Genomic DNA, 12,384 nt, shown 5'->3' with positions numbered 1-12,384 from the left:
GTCGAAGTGGAAGTGGATCTGCACACACAGGCCTTGCAGTGGCAGGCCTGAGGTTAAGGGGCTACTTATGTGGGTGACACAACCAGTGCTGCAGGCCCACTAGTAGCATTCAATCTAAAGGCCCAGGGCACATGTAGTGCACTTTTTATTAGGGACTTACAAGTAGATCAAATATGCCAATTGGGTATGAACGAATGTTACCAAGTTTTAAGGGAGAGAACATATGCACTTTAACACTGGTCAGCAGTGGTAAAGTGGGCAGAGTCCTAAAACCAGCAACAACAGTGTCAGAAAAGTGACGGGAGGCAGGCAAAAAGTTGGGGGATGACCACCCTAAGGCTGTCAGGTCTAACAACTCGTTTCTCTCTCAATCTGGGATAATCGTTTGTAAATGACAGAATGGACATGGACAAAATTCCCTCTGGGAATCTCCCTCATTGGTAGGATTTTCACTTCGTCCCTAACCTGCTGCACATTTGCAGTAAGATTCGCAGAATCCCATTTCTTCTTGTCTCTTTTCTTTACCCATCTGCCTTCCCATTTGTTTAATGCTCCCCAGGTTTGAATGCTCTGAACTAACTCTCTAAGGTGGATTTTCATTCCTGGGATTCTCATGTTTCAAAATCCTTTGTGTCAAAATCTAGTCTATAACTCCTCTTCAAATGCTTTGTTTTCTCAGTCTCTATGTCATACTTCTCTGCTAGGTATGCTAATTTCTGATGCACTATTCCCGCTTTCTTGGTAATCAGTTTACACAGGTAACACAACTCATCTTCTTTGAATGTGTCAATTCTGTCTATTCCCATCGTTCCTTCAATTAGGTCTTCTGCCTCTAGTCTAAGCCTGGTCAAATTTAGAGCACTTCCTCCACTGGAATCTCCTTAGCTACTACTCAACTTCTCTAACCATTCAGTCAATTGTTGTGCTGTAAAAACCTTGTAAGGTGACATTGTTGTGACCTACACCTGGCACTTGCTGCAACGTTAGGTTTGGAGTTATTGGTGTCACCATGCTTTATTTGGAGGAGTCTTGAAAGGGCTTAAATCAATTAACTGACCTGTTTCATCAAATGTTGGTCTCATCGGGGTCATTATTCTTGCATTCTCAGTGAATCTCTCCCTCACTGCATTTGGATTCAGGATTTTCTGCTCACTGCTCTTATTGTTATCCTGGGCAAAGAATGGTATGACTGGACCTGACCTATGGTAACCGGTACTGACACTGCATCTAGACTTGGTCAGGCATTTGGTCTCATGGGTGCATTATTCCTGTATTTTGGCTTGTCAAAGTGGACATCTCTGTCTGTGATCCTGTTATGGGAGTGTATCACGGGATCGTCCGTGTCTGTAACGGGGACATCAAGTTCGGGGTCGACTTTATCTGGACCAATGTTGGCTCCAGGTAAACTTGTCTTGCCGGCACTATCAAGTTTGTTGCAGTATCTATAATAGGTACATCTGGGTAAATTCAGGGACTATCCATCTGCGGCATGGGCCTTTGAGTCGCCGAAGTAGCTGGAATACTATGACTAATCTATATTTGGCTCTGGGTGGATTCAATTGATATCGGGGCTGTAGGATCTACACTGGGACTTGAGCTCCCCTCCTGTGTTGCGTATAGGGGGGACAATTTCTCAATAGCAGTAAAATGAACTCATCATCATCTGACTCTTCATTGCATGTCAAAGACTTCCTAGACTCTGTGGATTTCTGCTCTCCATCGCCTGAAGTGTAAGAATCCCTCTTCTTAGTACTCATTTTAGCCTCATTCTCATTTTCTTGTGTAAATGCAGGAAAGGAAACAGCTTCATTCCCTGTAAAGTCTCAGTTCTCCAAAATGTCTGATCACTAGTCCATCTTATTTCTGCTAATATCTTTTTATCTTTCCTCATTCTTCTCTCAAATTTCAGTTGCTGTCTAGCCACTAGTTCCCAAGTTGCTAATGCCTCAACCTGTGCTGGACTCAGAGGAGGTTTCAAATCATACAGTACGTTCCTCAAATTCTCTCAAATTCTCCAATTAAATGTTCCATGAGCTGGACATGCTAAGCTCCCATCTCTCTCTGTCTTTTTCTACCATTGTTTCAGCCAAAGACATGGCGTAGCACCCTGCTCTACAAATCCAATATAGGCGGGTGTACCTTCTGGTGGTGTGATTTTCCCCTATTCTCGTTGGAACATACGTATCTCCCCTTATACCACTCTTAAAGCTTTGAAAAATTTCATCTTCGGTAATTTATGCTACTTTCAATCAAATCAGGAAGTGACTTTTAATCCCAAAATCCTTTTCGCCGACCTTCTCCTGCAATTACGCTTCATGGTTTTCCACCAATCCGTGCGCGACCCTTCTTACTAAGCAACCTATCCCAGCACGGCTCCAGTGACGTCACACTCACATGTACAGCGGCTGAAAAAGTCTTGAGGCTTGCCCTCCTAAACTCAGATTTACACAAACTAATGCAAGATTTTGTGAGCACTAAGTAAAATCAAAACCCAATTTGTCTGTTTACTACATGTAGGATAACACAATCGCTATGGAAACCTTACTGATTTTTCAATGACGGCCTTCCGCTCTAGCAGCTACTCTTTCTTTCTCAGTTTCCCTGACTCGCAAGCAAAATTCGACCCCCAATTTTCACTCTCAACTGGTCATTGGGTCTGTCCTGGTGCACATAGGACTCGTCAAATCTCATTTGAAAACCTTTTGTTCACTTTAATACGCACTCTCGAGCTTGTCAACCATGCCCGAGTGTTCTATTAAATCAGTCATGTTAGAAATGGGGTTTCTGGGTGGCTAGGGTATGCACCTCAGCCTGGCAGAACCTACCCACTCTAGTCAGGGCTTGGGAGTTACACGTCCAAGATAACCCCTGCTCACTCCCTTGGTAGCTTGGCACGAGCAGTCAGGCCTATCCCAGAGGCAATGTGTAAAGCGTTTGCACAACACACACAACACACGTGACACAAAATGTACACCACAAAGTAAACACAACACTGAGCTATGTAAAAATAATCTGTATTGCACAAAACATAATTAGACCAACATTACACGTAATACCCTGCTACCTTAGCAGTAGTTAGATCTTTACACAAGTTACTAATACTCTGCAAGAATATGCAGTTGTCACATTAGAACACGTACGTACTCAGGATTCTGCAACATAAGCAGTAGTCAGGAATTACAGTAAAAGTCCTATGCACTTGCAAGGAAAATACCCATAGAAGGAATATTAGAGAACATATTACAAATCATAAACAACACACAACACACGTGACGCAAGATATACACCACAAAGTAAACACAACACTGAGCTTATGTAAAAATAATCTGTATTGCACAAAACATAATTAGACCAACATTACTCATGAATAATACCCTGCTACCTTAGCAGTTGTCAGAATGTTACACAAGTTACTAATACTCTGCAGGAATATGCAGTTGTCACATTAGAACACGTAAGTACTCAGGATTCTGCAACATAAGCAGTAGTTAGGAATTATAGTAAAAGGTATATGCCCTTCTCATTGACAATTCCTAAATACCCATCAAAGGAACTTTAGAGAATATACCTAAAGTCATATAAATACATATCAGCTAGACATGCCTAGAAAAGGAACATTAGCACATATATGTATCACCAGTAAACAGGTAGGAAATAGCAAGCATCTGTAAATCTGTATTAGGCTCCTAGAGCCTAGATTTTCTAAAGAGTACCTGCTGGCTGGTGGAAAGGCACTTCCAATGCCTAGAGATGAACACGGGGCCCCCAGCGCTCCTGGGCGCACCACGGGGGCCTACCTCGTGGTGGGGGGCCTGCCTCGGCCTCCTCACACCCTGTCTGTGGGGTGGGGGCCGGGCGTGGCCCAGCAACAAGTTGCAGCTAAAAACGGGAAGGGACCTCCGGCGAGGTCTCCTTTCCCGATGCCGGCGTGAAGGAAAAACTGCCAAAATGCAGGAGCGTCCTGCTCCATGGGCAGAGACCAGAGAAGGGGTGTTCCCCGCGCCTTCCCCGCGTCCTGCAAGTTGTGTCTGGTGAGCTCGGACTCCTCCGGGGGCCCGAAGAGGCACTCGCGTGCACCTGAAGCGGTGCGCAAGTGTTTGAGGGCTGTTCCCAGCCGCCAGGACGCCCCCAGGAGCGGACCGTGCCCTGGGGGCGCCGCTAGGAGCGCGCCGGCTCCAATTGAGGTCTCTTCGTGCCCCGGGGGCACTTAGCTGATCGCGGACCTCGTGATGCGGCGGTGATTTGGAGGGCAAAAATTAAGCGCATTTCAAAGCGATGCGGTGGTTTTTGTGATCCGGGCTGCGGCGGTGTCCTGGGGCAGAAGAAAGCGCTTTTCAGAGCGCTGGGGGGCAAAGTAAAAAGCCCGGGCTGCGGCGGTGATCCCTGGTCTGAAATTTCCCAGAGAGCACTTTTTCCAGCGCTTAGTCCAGACCTACAGGGATCCTTACAGGGGTCAGGGGCATAGCACCCTGCCCCTGTGAGCAACCAGGAGACAAGGGGAGCACAGGCTGGTGGGCCCAGCTACAGGCCAGCACAAGGTTTGCAGGAGGTGACAGTCCTTCTAGTGACCAGGCAGGTCACAGGTCAGCCCAGCAGCAGCAGTCCAAGGTGGTTTCCTGGTGAGTCCATTTATCAGCGTTCTGTGTCCACTTTCAAGTTCCAAGAGTGTTGAAATTGTGGGGAAAATTCCCCTGTACTTATAGTCAGTTCTTACAGTGTTTTACAATGGTAGAGAGAGGAGGTTCCAGCCAGTTACAACTGGTTCTGGGAGTGCCCCCTCTCTCCTTTCAGTACAGGCTCCAAACATCAGTGGGGGGTTAACGACCCTATTGTGTGAGGCCAGGGCACAGTCCTTACAAATGCAGGTGTGCCCCGCCTCTCCCTTCTCTCAGCCCAGGAAGGCTTTACAATATGTAGATGCACCTCTGTGTCACCTCCACCCTCCCTGTGTTCAGGCTGTCTGAGAGGTATGCACAAAGCCCCAACTGTCAGTCTGCCCAGACGTTGATTGTAGACAAGCTGTAAAACACCAAAGTTATAAGAATAGATAAATTTGCACTTTCTAGAAGTGGCATTTCTGTGATAGTAATAAAAAACACACCTACACTAGTAAGCAGCATTTCTTACCACTGTCACAACCATACCAAACATGCCTACGCTACCCCTCATAAATAAGACAATACCCCTTACACCCAAGGCAGGGCATTTCCAATGCAATCCTATGAGAGGGCAGCACTCACAGCAGTGAGACACCAAGTTAGGCTGTTTTTCACTACCAGGACAGGCCACGCAACATGGCACATGTCCTGCCTTCTACATACATGGCACCCTGCCCAAAGGGCTAGCTAGGGCGTACCTTAAGGGTGACTTACATGTAGTAAAAGGGGAGTTCTGGGTCTGGCAAGTAAATTTAAATGCCAGGTCCCTGTGGCAGGAAACCTCACACACAGGCTCTGCGCTAGCAGGCCTTAGATAGGTTTGACAGGCTACTTCAGTGGGTGGCGCAAGCAGCGCTGCAGGCCCACTAGTAGCATTTAATTTCCAGGCCCTGGGTATAGGGATACCACTGTACAAGGGACTTATAGGTAAATTAAATATGCCAATCAGGTATAATCCAATCATACCAAATTTGTAAGAGAGAGCACATGCCCTTTAGCACTGGTTAGCAGTGAAAAAGTGCTCAGAGTCAAAACGTCAGCCAACAAAGGTCAGAAAAATAAGGAGGCAAAAAGTCTGGGGAATTACCCTGTAAAAGGGCCAGGTCCAACAAGACACATTACAACAATAAACCAAGTGTCTCATACACTTTCCAATACTCTGAAGTCTTGGACCACGCAGGATCTGTATACCAACAACCACGTGGACAATTCTGAGCACAAAGCGCCACACACATGTGAAGTTCGACGAATTCCTTACTCTCACACTCTGGAGTATGCAAACTGCTTCAACAACTTCATTTGGAGTACGTAAACTCCTTAAACCTTCACAAACATCACAATTCACCTATGATTTGCTTAAGCTGTGCAAGCGCAAAACCTATTTCATTTACACTGTCACTAGAACGCTGAGAACATCCTCAAGCATTAGCAAGCTCCACGGTTCTGGGAAAGTCATTCTAAGTTCTTAGGGCAACATTTTCTCTCCACTTTCTATCATAAAATCTGAAAATCTTAACCTTTACCGAGTTCTCTTACCAAATATGCGAATTATCTTGATCTCTTAAGGGAACTACCCATCCAACTCTTTTACTACTTCTGGAGGAAACTTTGTGGCAATCTCTTAGGGAGACGTAACCCACCTACTCTGTTATCCTTTCTAGAGAACCAAAGACATAACCTTCCTATTCTGCTGCCACTTCTAGAAAACAAAAAGTAACCTTGCACCGGGCTTTTTGATGGGCTCTTAAGGAGGCTAACCATCCTTCTCTGCTATATTTCTCAAAAAATAACTTGTGTGTTCACTTGAGGGGGGTTAAACTTTATGGTGGTCTCTTAAGGAGTTGGAACAATCTTACTCTTTACTTATTTCGTAAGGGAAACTTTATGGTGGCCTCTTACGGAGATGTAATAATCCTACTCTGCTACTGTAGGAGGCTGGACTGGCTTGTAGTGAGTACCAAGGGGTACTTACACCTTGCACCAGGCCCAGGTATCCCTTATTAGTGTATAGGATGCCTAGCAGCTTAGGCTGATAGATAATGGTAGCTTAGCAGAGCAGCTTAGGCTGAACTAGGAGACGAGTGAAGCTCCTACAGTACCACTAGTGTCATATGCACAATATCATAAGAAAACACAATACACAGATATACTAAAAATAAAGGTACTTTATTTTTATGACAAAATGCCAAAGTATCTCAGTGAGTACCCTCAGTATGAGGATAGCAAATATACACAAGATATATGTACACAATACCAAAAATATGCAGTATAGTATTAGAAAACAGTGCAAACAATGTATAGTTACAATAGGATGCAATGGGGACACATAGGGATAGGGGCAACACAAACCATATACTCCAAAAGTGGAATGCGAACCACGAATGGACCCCAAACCTATGTGACCTTGTAGAGGGTCGCTGGGACTGTAAGAAAACAGTGAGGGTTATAAAAATAGCCCACCCCAAGACCCTGAAAAGTGAGTGCAAAGTGCACTAAAGTTCCCCAAAGAGCACAGAAGTCGTGATAGGGGAATTCTGCAGGAAAGACCAAAACCAGCAATGCAACAACGATGGATTTCCAGACGAGAGTACCTGTGGAACAAGGGGACCAAGTCCAAAAGTCACGATCAAGTCGAGAGTGGGTAGATGCCCAGGAAATGCCAGATGTGGGTGCAAAGAAGCTGCTACTGGACAGTAGAAGCTGAGGATTCTGCAAGAACGACAAGGGCTAGAAACTTCCCCTTTGGAGGATGGATGTCCCATGCCGTGGAGAGTCGTGCAGAAGTGTTTTCCTGCGGAAAGACCGTAAACAAGCCTTGCTAGCTGCAAAGCTTGCGGTTAGGGTTTTTGGGTGCTGCTGTGGCCCAGGAGGGACCAGGATGTCGCCAATTGCGTGAGGAGACAGAGGGGGCACCCAGCAAGACAAGGAGCCCTCTCAGAAGCAGGCAGCATCCGCAGAAGTGCCGGAACAGGCACTACGAAGTGGAGTGAAACGGTGCTCACCCGAAGTTGCACAAGAGAGTCCCACGCCGCCAGAGGACAACTCAGGAGGTCGTGCAATGCAGGTTAGAGTGCCGTGGACCCAGGCTTGGCTGTGCACAAAGGAAATCTTCGTGGAGTGCACAGGAGCCGGAGTAGCTGCAAAACACGCGGTTCCCAGCAATGCAGTCTGGCGTGGGGAGGCAAGGACTTACCTCCACCAAACTTGGATTGAAGAGTCACTGGACTGTGGGAGTCACTTGGACAGAGTTGCTGAGTTCAAGGGACCTCGCTCGTCATGCTGAGAGGAGACCCAGAGGACCGGTGATGCAGTTCTTTGGTGCCTGCGGTTGCAGGGGGAAGATTCCGTCGACCCACTGGAGATTTCTTCGGAGCTTCTAGTGCAGAGAGGAGGCAGACTACCCCCACAGCATGCACCACCAGGAAAACAGTCGAGAAGGCGGCTGGATCAGCGTTACAGTGTCGCAGTAGTCGTCGTTGCTACTTTGTTGCAGTTTTGCAGGCTTCCAGCGCGGTCAGCAGTCGATTCCTTGGCAGAAGGTGAAGAGAGAGATGCAGAGGAACTCGGATGAGCTCTTGCATTCGTTATCTAAGGAAATCCCCAAAGCAGAGACCCTAAATAGCCAGAAAAGAGGGTTTGGCTACTTAGGAGAGAGGATAGGCTAGCAACACCTGAAGCAGCCTATCAGAAGGATTCTCTGACGTCACCTGCTGGCCCTGGCCACTCAGAGCAGTCCAGTGTGCCAGCAGCACCTCTGTTTCCAAGATGGCAGAGGTCTGGAGCACACTGGAGGAGCTCTGGGCACCTCCCAGAGGAGGTGCAGGTCAGGGGAGTGGTCACTCCCCTTTCCTTTGTCCAGTTTCGCGCCAGAGCAGGGCTGAGAGGTCCCTAAACCGGTGTAGACTGGCTTATGCAGAAATGGGCACCATCTGTGCCCATGAAAGCATTTCCAGAGGCTGGGGAAGGCTACTCCTCCCCAGCCCTGACACCTTTTTCCAAAGGGAGAGGGTGTAACACCCTCTCTCTGAGGAAGTCCTTTGTTCTGCCATCCTGGGCCAAGCCTGGCTGGACCCCAGGAGGGCAGAAACCAGTCTGAGGGGTTGGCAGCAGCAGCAGCTGCAGTGAAACCCCTGAAAAGGCAGTTTGGCAGTACCCGGGTCTGTGCTAGAGACCCGTGGGATCATGGGATTGTGCCAACAATGCCAGGATGGCATAGAGGGGGCAATTCCATGATCATAGACATGTTACATGGCCATATTCAGAGTTACCATTGTGAAGCTACACATAGGTAGTGCACGCGTGTAATGGTGTCCCCGCACTCACAAAGTCCGGGGAATTTGCCCTGAACAATGTGGGGGCACCTTGGCTAGTGCCAGGGTGCCCACACACTAAGTAACTTTGCACCTAACCTTTACCAGGTAAAGGTTAGACATATAGGTGACTTATAAGTTACTTAAGTGCAGTGGTAAATGGCTGTGAAATAACGTGGACGTTATTTCACTCAGGCTGCAGTGGCAGGCCTGTGTAAGAATTGTCAGAGCTCCCTATGGGTGGCAAAAGAAATGCTGCAGCCCATAGGGATCTCCTGGAACCCCAATACCCTGGGTACCTCAGTACCAAATACTATGGAAATATAAGGGTGTTCCAGTATGCCAATGTGAATTGGTAAAATTGGTCACTAGCCTGTTAGTGACAAATTAGAAAGAAGTGAGAGAGCATAACCACTGAGGTTCTGATTAGCAGAGCCTCAGTGAGACAGTTAGTCATAACACAGGTAACACATACAGGGCACACTTAAGAGCACTGGGGCCCTGGCTGGCAGGGTCCCAGTGACACATACAACTAAAACAACATATATACAGTGAAATATGGGGGTAACATGCTAGGCAAGATGGTACTTTCCTACAGCTACCATTTCTGTTAGCGCATCTGACCTTATTTGGTTTCTTATCTTTAATTTATAAGGGGACGCGTTAAAGGTTCAATGGACCTTTTGCCTGCGCTTAGAGTGTTCTACTGTAAGTCACAATTTCAATACAAATCAACAACAATATCAATCAACAATATCAATAATCTTTGGAGTCAGTAATCTCACCCATCATGACCCCTTTCGCCATGAACAACCACACCTTTATGTAAAAGTTAGAAGGTTTATTTCCCTATATTAACAATGCTAATATCATGTAAATTGATCATCTCAACACACACTGATAGACATACAAGAACAGCACTGCTTGACCAAACCTTCTAAAGAATCGCAATTTAATTAGGGCATTGATCACTAAACATTCTGGAGCTACAGTACAGATCAATAGCAAGAATATCTGTGCGATGGAAATAGCATACATCAGCGTTCAGCAACTGAGCAACATCAATTATTTATTAATAGCAACCTGTTAACATTTCAGGGTTTCCCTCATTAACTTTCTGATTAGAATAGCATGTTTGGATTTTAGTCAACATAAATTTGGAAAAAATCTAACTAGGGCTCTGTCAAAATAGCGGTTGGTACCTAGAAACAAAAGACAAACTTACATGAAGTACAATGGCATTTTGTTATACCTCTCCTCATATGGATCAGCAAGCTGCGATTATCTTCGTCAGTTGGAAATCTGTCTGGTCAGCATCAGCAATGGACCATGAAAGGGGATTGGTTCAGAAATGGGGACTCCAAGCTATCCGAGCCATTTGGAAAGCAATGTCTAAGGGATCAGCATTCAGCATCAGAATTTTAAGCAATAAAGTTAAAGTAGAATCCTCTCAGGAGGAAGATCGAAATAGCAATGAGCACGTCTCTTCAGTGGACAACAGAAAAATGAGCCCCTCTCTCTCTGTGCAGTCGGGCTAAGTTAAAATCGTATAAAGAACTTTCCACATTGTCATTGGGCAAAGAATCGTCCGTTTACTTTTAGTCCAATAAGGATTCATTTCTAGATCTAAGATATAACTAAACTAACTTTCAAATGTCGATGACTGGCTCCTCTTCTGTTCCCATCGCCAGGCTTGTCAGGTAACAATTTTTGTATACATCTGTATACAGTCAGTGCATCCACTGTTAGACCCTGGGACCATCGCTTTCTCACACACTAAACTATACAAAGTTTCTTCTCCTATCCTAAGACATTCTAACAAGCAGTTTGCATGAGAACGTTAAAAACATTTGGTAGCGTTTGGTCAACTCAGTAAAACAATGCACATATTCATTTTTCTAAACAGTCTTTTTATGTGAATGATTTGAGCAGTGCAACTTAACATGAGGCTGTGCAACTAGGCCCAAATCTCGCTAACTTAAGGCCTACAAATTAATAAAGCAAATATGTCAAGCAAACTAATTAGTTTAAAACACTACTACTTTTTCTTAGTGAAAAAACTTCAATTAACATTAAAATGCATTTAATAAGGACACTTTGTGATTAATAATGGCCACTCAAGTGGGCACATCTTCCAAGTTGCACACTATTTTCTATGGTAAGTCAGATTCTAGGCAGATTCATAATTCAAAATACATGAATATTTATTAGTGAAAATTAAGCGTTCCCAACCGTAAGGATGAGATTATGAAGCAAATTAGGTGAGCAGAAAAGCTGTGTATGCAATCTCCATCCATCCCTCGCATCGGTCTGTTCTAACAGTGGCACTACCGGCTATCACGCAATAGCCGATAGACGGCGAAGTTTTGATGCTGCTCATTACTGATTGGACTGTCTAAATTCTATTGACACGCCCACCTCGCCTCCTGGCACTGCTGCCTGCGTACTCGCACGTGCATTTTTGCGCTGCGCTGCGTCACCGCGGGACTGGTAGGTGTAGTTGTGCACGCATTTATCCGTTTCCACTCGTCATTGCTCAGTAAAAGTCAGTGTGGGAGTCATTGATTGGACCGTGAGTAGCTGTGACCTCGAGACATCGCCAGCTCGAGGCTCCCCAAGGCCTAGCAGTTAGTGGAGTCGCAGCTGCGGCCTACACTTGCTCGCGGAGCAGGCGGACCCTTAGGTAGACGCAGAATGGCACCGAAGAGGAAGCGTGGTGCACGGGCCGAGTCTGCTCGGACCAGTATGAGGTAAGATAAGTCATTCGTATATGGTGTTATTTGCCTGGTTGCGTTATGACGCTCTTGGTTGACTGCAGTACTTCCAGCCTATCGTAAACCGAGAAAATGAACATGTTTGGGAGTGGAAGGAAACCTCGAACCTGCTTAAGGAACAGTTTGCAGAAATACAGGCCAGTTATAAAGACATTAGAAAACAGATGTCTTGACTGTTTCTGTTTAAACTCTAGAACTCAAACCACGTAATTGTAGATATGCTAGAGTTTAAGCGTACAAAATCAGTGTAGCAAATCAGGAATTGGAGATAATGTACGGTTGTTTTTAAAAGGTGTTTTGGTGCAACACTTCCACTCAACTATTTGTTGGCCTAAAGTTTACTAACCGCGCCATGTTCATGTTAATACAGTCCTTATTCGCGTCAGTAAAGATGCATGTGCTTCTAAAGCCAGCAGTATGTCATCCGGGCTGAAACTCCTACAGTGCTTAATTTGTAAATAAAAAGGGGCCGGTGCCCAGAGCCCTCCACTTAAAACACGCGGCTGCTGCAGTTAAATGTGCGATCACGGAATACTGAGGCGGCGTAATCCTGAAGCCATCTCGGGCTTCTTCAATCCATATAAAGCCACTCTCTGTCCCTTCAGCTCACTCTTGTAGCTTTCTGCTTTCTCCCTTTTGTGA

At 45.9% G+C, this 12,384-nt stretch overlaps 1 protein-coding gene and 1 long non-coding RNA gene across 2 annotated transcripts in view; one reads left to right on the top strand and one right to left on the bottom strand.

Moving 5' to 3' along the window:
- The window catches only part of LOC138299236 (uncharacterized), a 68,085-nt gene that overhangs the window by 55,309 nt on the left and 392 nt on the right, over nt 1-12,384 (bottom strand). The gene's annotated exons all lie outside the window — the stretch shown is intronic.
- Nucleotides 11,464-12,384, top strand: part of LOC138299235 (E3 ubiquitin-protein ligase TRIM39-like) — a 232,084-nt gene continuing 231,163 nt past the window's right edge. The window contains exon 1 of the mRNA XM_069237363.1: nt 11,464-11,718. Within this exon, the coding sequence (XP_069093464.1) occupies nt 11,663-11,718 (56 nt within the window). The 5' untranslated portion in view covers nt 11,464-11,662. The remainder of the gene's footprint in view (nt 11,719-12,384) is intronic.

Source organism: Pleurodeles waltl, chromosome 6 (assembly GCF_031143425.1).
Source record: "Pleurodeles waltl isolate 20211129_DDA chromosome 6, aPleWal1.hap1.20221129, whole genome shotgun sequence".
Lineage (NCBI taxonomy): Eukaryota > Metazoa > Chordata > Amphibia > Caudata > Salamandridae > Pleurodeles > Pleurodeles waltl.
This window is presented reverse-complemented; position numbering and strand designations above follow the sequence as displayed.